Source organism: Scyliorhinus torazame, chromosome 2 (genome assembly GCF_047496885.1).
Source record: "Scyliorhinus torazame isolate Kashiwa2021f chromosome 2, sScyTor2.1, whole genome shotgun sequence".
NCBI lineage: Eukaryota > Metazoa > Chordata > Chondrichthyes > Carcharhiniformes > Scyliorhinidae > Scyliorhinus > Scyliorhinus torazame.
The window spans coordinates 355,283,430-355,295,960 of record NC_092708.1 but is presented as its reverse complement, the minus strand read 5'-3'; the positions used below and the strand labels follow the sequence as shown (position 1 = coordinate 355,295,960).

General features: G+C 44.3%; 1 protein-coding gene and 1 long non-coding RNA gene across 2 annotated transcripts; one reads left to right on the top strand and one right to left on the bottom strand.

Annotated features, from left to right (window-relative positions):
* Window positions 1-1,592: 1,592 nt before the first annotated feature.
* On the bottom strand, window positions 1,593-4,280 carry LOC140403665 (uncharacterized). Its single transcript, XR_011938375.1, has 2 exons — window positions 4,046-4,280; window positions 1,593-3,608 (listed from the first exon to the last, which is right to left on the bottom strand). It is a non-coding gene; the product is annotated as an uncharacterized lncRNA (long non-coding RNA).
* LOC140403659 (homeobox protein six1-like) lies at window positions 4,247-7,174 on the top strand. The gene is made up of 2 exons (XM_072491816.1): window positions 4,247-5,148; window positions 6,301-7,174. Exons 1-2 carry the CDS (start codon window positions 4,589-4,591, stop codon window positions 6,602-6,604), a joined length of 864 nt encoding a protein of 287 aa, XP_072347917.1. The 5' UTR covers window positions 4,247-4,588; the 3' UTR covers window positions 6,605-7,174.
* The last annotated feature ends 5,357 nt before the right edge of the window (window positions 7,175-12,531 follow it).

Genomic DNA, 12,531 nt, shown 5'->3' with positions numbered 1-12,531 from the left:
TGAATTGTTTGTTTAATTTCATTGGGAAATCGTTTTCATTCAGGAGGACTACAGCTGAAGTAATTGGACAGTAGTTTACCTCCCCTCTAAAAGACTTTGGAATGTTGGTGGGCTCAAATGCTACAGAAGTCGAAGTTTATTTTAATTGCAATTCCAGGAGGAATTTTTAAGTTAAATATATATGTTAATTAATTGGGACGACCACGCCGATTAAATGTGGCATTTCTAGAGTAGATTGTCTTAAGGTCTGGTTGGTTAAGGTCAAGTTAGTTACTTAAACTTTTGCTTACATGGCCCGTTATCTGTTGGCCGGCGTGTCTTCTTGCGGTGACCGTTTCAGTCACTCTAGCGCGTCTCTTTCAAATACTGACTTTTTTATGTTTCGGAGAGGATGTTTTTTTTTTTTGCATTTTTGCTGAAAAGACCAGTAGAAATCCCAGTCTATTGGGTTTCATGTACTGCATTTTTTTTTTTGGGGGGGGGCGTCGGAACCCTCAATTCTTACATAAATATATAAGTTGAGAGTGTGTTAAACGGTCATTGGAGACAGTTTGCTCACTCCAGACTAAATCGTGGGAGCTTTAAGTAGTTTGCGCCCAGTAACTACCTGCGATTTGTTTTCGTTGCTGATTGCACTGTAAGTAAAGTCAAAGACACAAAAATAAGTAGGTTCTATTTTCCTTCAAGACAGACAAACTAGCACTGGCTCAGAGGGATGATCCCTCTGTCCGAGATCTCCCAGGGCGCTCGCAAACATTGTTTTTACAGGTGTTCGGAGGAATCACTAAAAGTGATTAAAGGTTTATTCTATTCCATGCTAATGGATTTGGTGAGGATTTAGATAACTTCAACAAACGGAATGAGCTGAATTTGTTAAATGTTTAGACTCGGATCTCGGATTTTTAAAGAATTTTTTTTTAAAGCTGAGACCTCTAAGATTCGACCCATTGGAGAGAAAGAATGTAAGATTACAGTTAACTGAAATTAAGGAAACCTGACACAATTGTTCAAGCCTCATAGGGGCTAGAACGATTGGAAAGCAAAGAGGTTTCATCAGCGATTTTTTTTTTGTACACAAATCTACGCAGGTGGGTTCTACAGGAAAAAAAAATACAAGGGGGAGGAATTAAGGACCATTCCAAGAACTCGGGGTAAATGCCAAATATTTAAACCGCCCATTTCCTTTTTAAAAAAAAATAATATATCTGTAATTAACTTTATCTTGGTAATTTGCGAAAAACACTTTTTTTCCAACTTGGCATTTTTATTGGGACATATACAGCATTATATTCTTAAAAATATATAACTGGGTGTCACGTTTTCATTTCTCATCAGAAAACCTGGCGTCTGGAGTTGGAGAGAGATTGGAAGACACAAGAGTGTGTTCACTAAATAAAAACAAGGTTCTATAAAAGCCATCAACTTGGAGGCACCAATTTAGACAGGCGGTAGAGATGTGCCTTCATCAAGGACATGTTGGACTAGGCTTTAACATTCCGTTTGCTATCGGCCACAACAAAGCGGAAACTTAACGCAAACTAAAATTGTTTATCAATTATTTGGCATTCTTCACACGACTGAGGAAGTTACGATTGTCTTTGATTCAGAACAAATTTAATCGAAACAAAGTATCTCCAAGACACATTTTCTAGTTTTAACACACACGTAAGGTGAAGCACAAGAGTTCTTCTGAACACGAAAAGGAAGAAACCGAATTGTTAGTCCAGTGTTTGCTGTATTATTTAATACCCAGTCTGTAGAAAGAGGTAAAGTTGCACTCTGTAACTGGGATACCTTCCAATGTCAAAATTCAACAATAAAAATCAACATCCGGATTAGGTCCTCTAGATCTGAAAGAATAATCATTACCCCCAGACTGATACCCATTGTACTCCATTGATAAATGTATCACTATCTGTTGATTAACTTTTATTTTAGCTTCTAGGAAAATAATGCATTGGCTTTATAATTTGGGGAGTGGGGGAGGGTCTTCGTGCGGGTTGCTTTCGAAAACCGCAACGGTAGTCAGCAATTTAGGAACATAAATAATTTGCATTGATATCGTGCCTTTCACCACCTCAGCTCGTCTCACGGTACTTCATAGTCAATGAGGTACGTTGACGTGTAGCCACTGTTACACTGTAGGGAAACAGGGTGGGCAGGCACGCCTATCATCTCCCACACGGCTCAGCCGGTCATCTTGTACAAGTAAGAGTGCCTTGGAACCAGCCGCACAGCAGTTGGACGCGCGGGAGGTTTCGGTGATTTACGGTAAACGCTGAGCTGGAGAGAGGGGTTAAGGATCGGTTCCGGTCCCCAAGCAGCTGCCTTGTCAATAAGGATCTGCCACAAGTGGAGATATCCCTGCTGTCAGGACCCAGCCCTGCTCCCTAACCCCTCTCTCCCACCTCTCAGACTCTAAAATAAGGAAAGAAAAGCAGCCACTCAGTCACATTGCAGCGCAATGCAATTTCCCTTCTAATTTTGTATCTGATGGAATTAACAATTCGAAATAAATATGGATATCTGGCAGATCACCGCTTAATCCCTTTATCAGTTAAACTCGCCTTCACCATCCCAGACCACCGAGCGATCCTGATTATCAATGCAGATAACGACGTGTAATTGTTTCAGCTTCTTCCAAATAAATTAGGAAAGATTGAAGTTTAAAAACAGCTTCAGATAATTAAGACAGCCCGCTGTTTTGATTGTCAAAAATCAACCAGTTAATCTGAAAACAAAGGCACTATAATAAAATCTGGAGAAATATTGAGTGATTTTACCTCTGGACTCCCAGAAACACCTCCCGCCAGCTCCCTTTTAGTTAGGCCTGAAATACATTTATATCATTTCCAATCTTTGTTTATGAGGGTACCCCCTCCCCCGCTGTAAATTATAACTGCCTGGATTGAAGCTGGTATAATATTGAATTGACATGTTTCCGCGATAGTGGGAGTGAAGTACTAAGAATCAAAGGAATATTTATCTTTAAATGGTGGCATTTTGACGTTCATGGCCATGGGAGTGATTAGGCCAACATTTCATTACATCATTAACTTTGGGATTGAAACATGACAGAATCGCCGGAGTAACAGCGAACCGGCTCATTCTCACCCCTGAGGCATTCAGCAAAGTGCCTACCTTTAGGGTTAGGGTCTGGGTGTCTGCCTTTCCGATCTGCCACAGTGTCGGGTATTGCAGAACCCAATCAGCAGCATTCGGACGGGCCTTTCATTGTCTCAGATGCAGCGCGAGTATATCACCACAAAACTTGGATGCATTTAACTAAAGGAGTCATCCTTCTTCCTTGATCAAACTGGGTTCGCATTGGGCCCTGCGATATTTACCAATCACACAACTTCAAACTGCGACAATGCTTTTCCCGCTTGAATGTATCCGAACAACCAGGCCGATTGGTCTGTGATGCCTCTGCGCTCTGCAGAAACCGAAGCGTGGAAGGACTGTTGTGATGATTTAATCAATAAACCTCTGCCACCGGGGTTCTGGAGAGACGCAATGTCAAGGTTCCGGAAAATGTTCCTGTTCTTTTCCCAACGCTTGAAGTCGATTGGAGGTCGCGTCAATATCCTCCCGTTTGGAGAGCCCACCTGTGCTGAGAAATGACAATGTGGGTTATTTAGAGAGAAAAAACACGCGTTCTTGTACAGCACATGCCCAGTGGATTAAAAATAGCCAGTTAATTCTGTCAGGAAGAGCAATTTAAAATTAGCAGCTTTAATGCCCCTTGTCCAGAAAAACGGCGTCAAACAGGCTACCATTGGGGAACGGGGCGAATGCACAGAAACCTCACTGGTATAGTTTCAGAGGTTGTATTCCTTGTTTTGGTAAATGTTAGAGCTTCAGGCAAGGGTTATGTTTATACAGTATTCAAGCCTGACTTACCACTATTCACTATCTAAAGCAAAACACTTCAAACAGAAAGTAAACCATCAGCTGCCGTTATTTAGATTTTTTTTTCCTTTGCAGACGATTTGGTTTTTTTTTAAAAGGAAATAAATAACGCGCGAGTTTCGATATTTGTTACCCTGTCATCGGCGACCGTTTAAAAATCACCCCGGGAAGGTTTGTGAAATGTGGGCAAGGTGAGGGCGATAACTATCGAAGCGTTTACATCTTAAGCAACCCCCCTCCCCCCCACACAAAAAAACCCCATGCAAATAAAAGGTGGAGTTGAGAGGGGTGTATGGAGCTGTTCAGAATGCCGAGAGGTAATTGATTTGTCTGAAAAGGGGGCCAATCCCACAGGTGACATTTGAGAAGCTCTCGAATTTCAGATGCTGACGTGTTGTCCAGAGCCCCCTGCACTTAGGAAAACTTTGCTCTTGTCTCTGGCAATGGTAGGAGGGATGTGCAGCCAATCAGCGGCCACTCATCACTATTAATGCGTACTTGGGATGGGAACACAGTGCTGCCGCCAGCTCCTATCACTTAGCGCCTGAGAATATCACCCGCTGCATATCCGCGACTCAATTGGATGTGTTAACCCTTACTGGGCTCAGCGAGCTGTGTGTGTGTGTGTTTTTTGGTGATCAGATTGTGGAGACTGCGCCCTCACTGTCAGTGAGCCATGTCACTGCTGCCTTCTTTCGGTTTTACTCAGGAGCAAGTGGCGTGTGTCTGCGAAGTCCTCCAGCAGGGAGGCAACTTGGAGAGGCTGGGCAGGTTCCTGTGGTCGCTGCCAGCCTGTGACCACCTGCACAAGAACGAGAGCGTCCTCAAAGCCAAGGCGGTGGTGGCCTTCCACCGGGGCAACTTCCGAGAGCTCTACAAGATCCTGGAGAGCCACCAGTTCTCGCTCCACAATCACTCCAAACTGCAGCAGCTCTGGCTGAAGGCCCATTACATCGAAGCCGAGAAGCTGCGGGGGAGGCCGCTGGGCGCCGTGGGCAAGTACCGGGTCCGCCGGAAATTCCCCCTGCCCCGGACCATCTGGGACGGGGAAGAGACAAGTTACTGCTTCAAGGAGAAGTCGCGGGGTGTGCTGAGGGAGTGGTACGCTCATAACCCTTACCCATCCCCGAGAGAGAAGCGGGAGCTGGCGGAAGCCACCGGCCTCACCACCACCCAGGTCAGCAACTGGTTTAAAAACAGGAGGCAGAGAGACCGAGCAGCGGAGGCCAAGGAGAGGTAAGAGCCGCCATCCCGGTACCGTGTGCGGGCGGGGGGAACTGCGCCGGGAGGCGGTACACACCCGCAGCTTTCCTCCCTCTGAAACTCGCAACCAACTCGAATGTGTGGTTAGAGTAACTCCCGCTCAGAGCGGCCGGGTACACCTCTGCCTGTTTAACTCCTCTAACGATAGGAACTGAGCAAAGCACCAACATTACAGCAGTAAATCTGCCTCCACCACAAAGCCATAGCGGGTGGGGATATAGATATTGAGGAGAATGGAGATGGGATTCAGACAATTAACAGAACCGCTGTCTTTATTCAGGTCCACAATTTACATTAAATACGTGGCGGTGCAAACTTTGAACAGAAATTATCAACGTTATTATTGTAATCCGTAGACAGTGTATAGCCCCGGGCAGAAAATGCTAGGCTGGAAATAATAATGTCGGAATTAACCGAAAGGTTTTATTTTTTTTGAATGCAATGTGAAATAAATAAGACCCTTCACACTGCTGCGAATATTGCCTGAGTGTTGGTGCCAGCCAGCCTTGCCTGGCGAGGGAATTAATTCTTGGAAGCTGAGCAAATGTCCACCTCCTGACAGATTGATTAAATCCCCCCCCCCCCTCCCCAATAAAACCGCGTCAAGTGTATCATCCTCAGGTTGTTGGGTTTGAGAATGAGGCAGAGTGATGTATTTCATTCGATTCATTCCATAGTCACACGTGTTTTTAAAAAAAATCAGTTTTAGGTCCGTTTTTATTATTTTAAATAATCGCCTGTATCAATAGGAATGATATTCACTTTTCTCGATTTAATTTTCCATGGGGTAACGGAGGAACCGCACCAATCTCTGCCAACAGTAAGTTAGAGAGGAGACTGCAGAGACTTGGTCAATAACACAGTGTCCTGGAACCTGGTCACAGCAGTCAGCCTTCATACAGGCACGGGCTGGGCAGATTTAACATTGTACAGATTTAAACCGCAGTTAATGAAGTAATCGCTTGGAATAAGTTAAATAAGCATTAATTTCACATTCTAACCGGACGATGATGGTGTGTGTGAGTGGAGGGGAGGGAGGCGCTTATTGTTTTGAGTATTGAATATAGGCGAGGTCTTCAAATGGTCATTTATTTTGAGCTCTTGCTATGTTTGCTGTTCCAATAGGGAAAACAACGAAAACACAAACACTCCTGGCAATAAACAGAACCAGTTGTCCCCTATCAACCGCGGTAAAAACCTGATGTCGAGTTCGGACGAGGAGTTATCACCGCCGCAGAGCCCGGATCACTGCTCCGGGAGCCCTGTGCTGCTGCTGCCGGGGAGCCTCAACCAATCGGTCGATTCCACCTTCTCTCTCCACGGCCTCAGCCCTTCGCCAGTGGGCCACGCTGGGCCAGTGCACCCACATGGACTGCAGGACTCCCTGCTCGGCACTCTCACGTCCAGCCTGGTCGATCTGGGATCGTAAAAACAAAACAAGAAAGAGGCAACCGCCGCTGGACAGCCCAATTGCGAACTAATCAGACACTGCGGTGCTGTGTAAATAATTGAAAGGTCTTGTCCAAGTTCTGGAATTTCAACTGATGGTACTTAATCTGTGAAGAAAAAAAAACAACAGGCGAGGTGCTCTCCTTTATTAGAAAGTAAACCCCGCCTTCATGAACTGCTGAGAGGCTCGATAACTCACTTAATGCTCTTCTAAATCTTTATACTCTCTCCACTGCATCAAGGACGTTGCAAATGGGGCAAAAAAAAAACCCAGTGTCCGGCCTATACTGTTGCATCTGTCAGAACCAACCTGGATTAGCTGTCGTTTTCCAATCCGTTTGCCTTCCCTGAGATTTACTGGTGGTGAATCTGAGATGAGAGATGGGCTAGGATGAACGGTGTGGAACCTTGAGGTAAACGCCTCCACTCAAATGTCAGGCAATGGTTCAGGCTCCTCTTGAGAGGCGATTCGAAGTTTACATTGTCACTAGTGGTGGATGGAGAGTAACATGAAAGTAGTTTGTAATAAAATCCAAACATGTGAAAAGCACGTGCTTGCTTATGTCGCCTCCTTTTGCACATTTTTGTTCTGAAAAGCAGAATTCACGTCGCAGCTGCTTCTGAGAAAATGCTGTCCGGAGTGGTTGTGATTGGACGAGGAGCTCCTCCCGCTACTCACAGCTCAGGTGAACCATCGGGCGATATGAATCTGTCTGGGTTAAGGACAATGAAGCCGCGTCTAGGCGCTCACTCACCATTGCCGCCTCTCACTCACATTCCCCCCCACACCCTCAATGTCCCAATATCCCTTGAAAGTGGCAACGGGCAATTGTCGAATTCTAAATGTAACTCTTCAACTGCACGCCACAAGCCCTTAGCCCCCACCAGGTCGAGACTCCATGTCGATGGAGTTAAGAGTCAGCAGCAGTCAGTTATCCAGCAGTTTCGCGCCAGCGCGCTTCCTGAGGGAGACCATTTCTCTTTTTTTTGCTTCGAGCTTATTCCCTGGAACACTCGGATCGCCCCAGAAAAATAGCTTGCTTCCCGTTGTCCTGGAGATTTTCAATCCTTCGGTATGGGTTAACAAAATGTAGAAATTAAAGAAAGTGAATACATAGCCCAACTGTTGAGAATTTGTCATTTTGTTCTATTCCTTCCACTACCCCTTCCGGCACCTTTCCCTAAACAAAACATAAAGCTTCCCCCCACCCACCCACGCCAAGCAGCTCTGTCCTGGTGAATATATACATTAATATACCGCCATCAGTGTTGAAGATGTTAATAATGCGCCGCTTGCTGCATCAGTTATGTCCTGAATGGGGGTGGGCTGGGGTTCATTCACAACCATGCAATCATTTTTAAAGTTAAAATAACCTCCAGTTCGCGCTTTCAATTTTACACCACAGATGAACAGCTGGAGATGAGATACTTTTTAACTATTACGGCCCCCCAGCTTCCCCGCCTTCTCTTTATTGTGCAGTAAAATGGCACAGCAACAAATCAGGTTACCAACTTCCGGTAAAGTACAAGAAAAATCTATGATCCAAATTGAAATGCAATTTATATTTAGAACAATGACAAGCGTTTGTTAGTAGGCTCCCCCAGTGCTTTATTCGTGTGTCGTGTTGCTAATGCCTTTTGATAGTATATGGTTATGGTTTACTGGAGATTGCAGAATGTTTATTCTGTATGTTTCGGGCCATGGAGATCTCACCCCCTCTGGAGGACAGACTCTCTCACTCGGGACTGACTCCGTTTAGACAGGGCTCTTGTGTAAAATATACATTTACCTTGGAAGGGGGCTCATGTGAAGCGTGAGTCACTCTAATTGCTACGAGGGATCTAAGGAGAATTTAAACTTTTATTGGGCTACGCTTAAAATCCAAACACGTTTAAAACGCGCCACTTCTTTTTTCACCTTGTAACATTGTTAGTGTAATGAGAGGAAACGGCGGGATAAAGTGCTACTGTAGTCAACAGCCATCACTTCAGTGAAGACATTGTAGGAATGGTTTATGGTAACACTTGATGACAACTCCAGTAAGCGGTGGATGATCGGAGTAAGGGCAGAACAGACACTTTCAAAAGTCTCAAGCAGTTTACCAATATTTATTAAAAGGCCATATTACTCGGCAAAAAAATAAAGAAATATCCACAGCAAAAAAAACCCTCTGGCTACTAAAACATAACGAGAACCCGCAGTGACTAAATATTTGTATTGATTCTCAGCTTGGATGCTGCGGTTTCCCCCTTCAATTAATTTATGATTTTTTTAAAGAGAGATTCACTTTAAGTATTTTTTTCTCTCTGAGCTGATTTAACGGGTTTGCGAAGTGTTTTAATAGGGACATTATAGTCTGGTCAAACTAGTTAAAGTAACCATGGAGGGTTGAGGTTTAGTTGGGAATACAATTCAGGACAAAACTTATATATGAAATTAATCTTTCCCCACTGACTGGTGGATCTTTTCACCATTACTTTTCACACACGCTGTGATTAGACATCTTTCACTTCTAAGTGTAAAGAAAGTGTAGCAACACGATGGTCTGCTCCGAGGTGACTTTGATCTTGTTACACTCAGGGCGTTTTATTTGCAGTAATCTTGAAATAGCAGCTCAAACGGTAAGCGCCCCATACCCCAATGGTTACGAAAGGCATTCGGTTTTGGTCGAGTTTTGCTCTAAATGTAAAATAAACACAAGGACTGGCCTCCAGACACTTCTTGTTGGAAACTAAAAAGGCCTTCTATGAGATGAGGGTAATTGTTTTGAACAGCTCGAGTTTGGAGAGGACTGAGGATTTCCTGGAGTTAATGTGAACCAGCCGCTGGCTGGACTGTGCCTGCTGAATGTGGAGCAGATTGTGGCAAATATTACAGAGATTCGATTCAGTCTTTTGTGTTTTTAGAAGCACCTCGGCACTGATTTCAAATTTGTTTTCTTTACATTTTAAGCGTGCTCACAAAATGAGGTCCTCTATTGAAATCCGCAAACAGAGGTTGTGTTTAATACTAAAGCCCCAAAATCGTGTCCGTTCTCAGCAATAATAAGCTTACAGCAGCTAAATGAATTTTTTTTAAAGGTCTAATTTTCACTGTATGGTCCATCCCAGGACTGAAGGGGGAGACGGTTAATCCCTTGGTCGAATCGATCACAATTGACAAAGTTGCTCATTATTGTCTTCCGCCAGGCCATTGGCTTGCATCATACCATGTGCCATGGTTTAAATGATCAGAAATGCAACAAAAAAAAAGAGGTCTGTTTGAAACACTGACTGATAAAATGCTTCTGTGGAAAGCATGTTTGAAGGAAACGTGTTTGATTAATGCAAATTCGTTTTGCACGGCCTATGTCAAAATATGGCTGTCATCGAACAGCAATCTTCAAAATCCGGCTGGGGTGGGCTGGGAAATGGACATCATTTTCTGATGGACAGAAAACCAACCTTCAGCCCCCAATATTGAATGGAGCTTTAGAATTCCAATTGTACAAAAGTACACTGTTAACAAGCAAGGCACAGCACATCGAGGGAAAATGTTCCAATAGTAAAGTTGAAGTGACATTATTGGAGGAAAATTGTATTATCTTAGGGTACTCTCTTCCTTGGGAAAGTCAACGACTTTCAGCGCCTGCTGCTTCTTCAAAGTGATCTGTTTTTAAATATTTGTATAAATGCTTGACAAAACTTCAGGGCCCATGAACGAAAGTGAACTATTCTGTCAGATAATCTCATTTATATCGATAGATGTAAATCTTACTGTTGAAAAGAGATTGTAGTCTTTCCTACACGAATCTGCGACTCACTGTGGTGAGACACACAGGCACATCTTCGGTTAGCCTGTCACTGAAATACAGTTGGGTCTTCCATCGGTTTAACATCAATTTCAATTGTCACCTTGTTTTTCTTTCCTATTACTTTTCGTTACTTTATTCGTTACTTTATCTCCTGTGGCAATGCGCACCAATGGTTTGGGGCATGGATATCCCCCTGTACCCTGCACTGAATTTGCAACACTCTTATCTCCCACCAAGATTTTATACTTGATTCGAGGGCTTCTCTCACACTCTCTCTCTCTCTCTCTCTCTCCCCGCCTCCCCCTCAACCCTCCCTCACACACACACACACACACACAGGGCAGTCTGGGCGATTGAGAGCTGGCCTTAGCCTGGAAGCTAATATCAGACTGGTTCAGCTGATAAGGTTATTTTAATGGAAAGTTTAGCGTTTTCTGGGTGCGCCATTTGGGGACTCTTGTAGCGACTCTTGTAGCCATATTCAAGTTGCCCAGAGTGTTTTGGTTCCGTTGTTCCTTGTGTGTCACTTTGTTTTCTGACTCCCCCCCCCCCCCCCCTTTTTTTCTCTTACCCTTGACCTTCCTCTTTTGCTTCTGGCCCGTTTTGAATCTTGCACGCTTTTTAAACGTGCTAATTGTGCGTGGAGAGTTTCCTGTAGGGGCAGATAATGGTGGGCCAGCGAGCTGCTATGGCTCCTTCTGAGACATCACTCTGTCACGTTGTTAGGCAGCATTCGACTGCAATGTGATTTGAGCAACACAATATTGTGCACAACGTGATTTGGGAATTAGAATGCAGAAGATGACCCATTTAGGTAGTCGAGACAATTAATCAGAGGGGAATAGAAACTGACAAATACTCAATCGGAATTGTCAAATGATTGGGGCAGACATTAAAGCAAAGGCGTTTTATTAAACAATACATAATGTTCCTTTCACTTTGCTTTCACAAATACGAAATATACATAAATATATTATAACCAGACATTTTCTAAGTTTTAATTAATGTTCTAATTTAATTAATGAACCTTCAGGCCGATCAAAGGGATACCCAACGTTCTAAAATCTACAGGAAAGGGTCATCGATAATCTCACAGAACACTGAAATAGGGTATTTCTAAAAAAAAATGTCAGACTTTCTGCGCTTGCTTTACGTTATTAAATAATGAATGGTCCTCTAATGATGCATTGCCAATCCGGGGCGGTCATGTTCCAGCACATTTCACAGGCACACAAAATGTTAGTCACATTGACTTGAAGTGGGAGCCTCATCCTGCGGGTGGGGGTCCCCCAGAACCAGGCGGGTTGGGGATAGCTTCACTCAGCTTCTAGAAAAATGGGAACAAGGACAAGTTATAGAGAAAGGAATTGCCAAACATTGGTTACGTCGAAAGAGCTGTGCACCACATCCCCCTGTTCTTGGTAAAAATGAGCAGCAAAGGGGAGACTCAAAATGAAGGCGTTGAAGGGGAAGTTTATGATTTATGTTGGATAATTAGATGAGGTGGTGCATTAAATCGCAGCAGCAACCCCGTCTATCGGGACACCTGAATTACTGTTTAGTTGCCCGGTTATACATGGACAGTCTCGGCTGATTTTAGTACTTTTCGCTTGAAAGAAATGCTCGATTAACAGGATAGCTCAGGGCTGCAGATGGGAAATTAATGCTCTAAATTCCTTTGCCGCGGTTTACTAAAACCAATAATAATGCAAGGGCACCCAGCTGCTCTCAAAGTAGTGATGTTCCTTCCTGTATCAGTAACGGATGAGTGCCCTGTCCAGGAGTTATTTCTATCTCCCCCTTGGCAGAGATCCTCCAGAATATACTCCATCACCACATGTTTCCCAATCCGATTGACCGATTAAAGTAGGAGTGACTACAGACCTCTGACAAGCCCCAACGATCGTTTGAAGGTTAGGGCAACATTGCTTCCCCCGCCCTGAAGTCATGCTGCATGGCAGGATGTTTGTTCCTGTGTGTGTGTGGAGGGGGGGGGGGGGGGGGGGAGAGAGAGAGAGAGAGAGAGGTTGGGGGGGGGGGGGGGGGTGCGCAGGGTCAGTGTTGCGGTGTGTCGAACCTGGAACATGACATTCAGGACAAATGCGCGCTTTTT

Coding starts and splice junctions, on each gene's coding strand:
- LOC140403659 (XM_072491816.1), top strand. CDS start 4,589: ATGTCACTGCTGCCTTCTTTCGGTTTTACTCAGGAGCAAGTGGCGTGT. Junction 5,149..6,300: donor GCAGCGGAGGCCAAGGAGAG/GTAAGAGCCGCC, acceptor CTGTTCCAATAG/GGAAAACAACGAAAACACAA.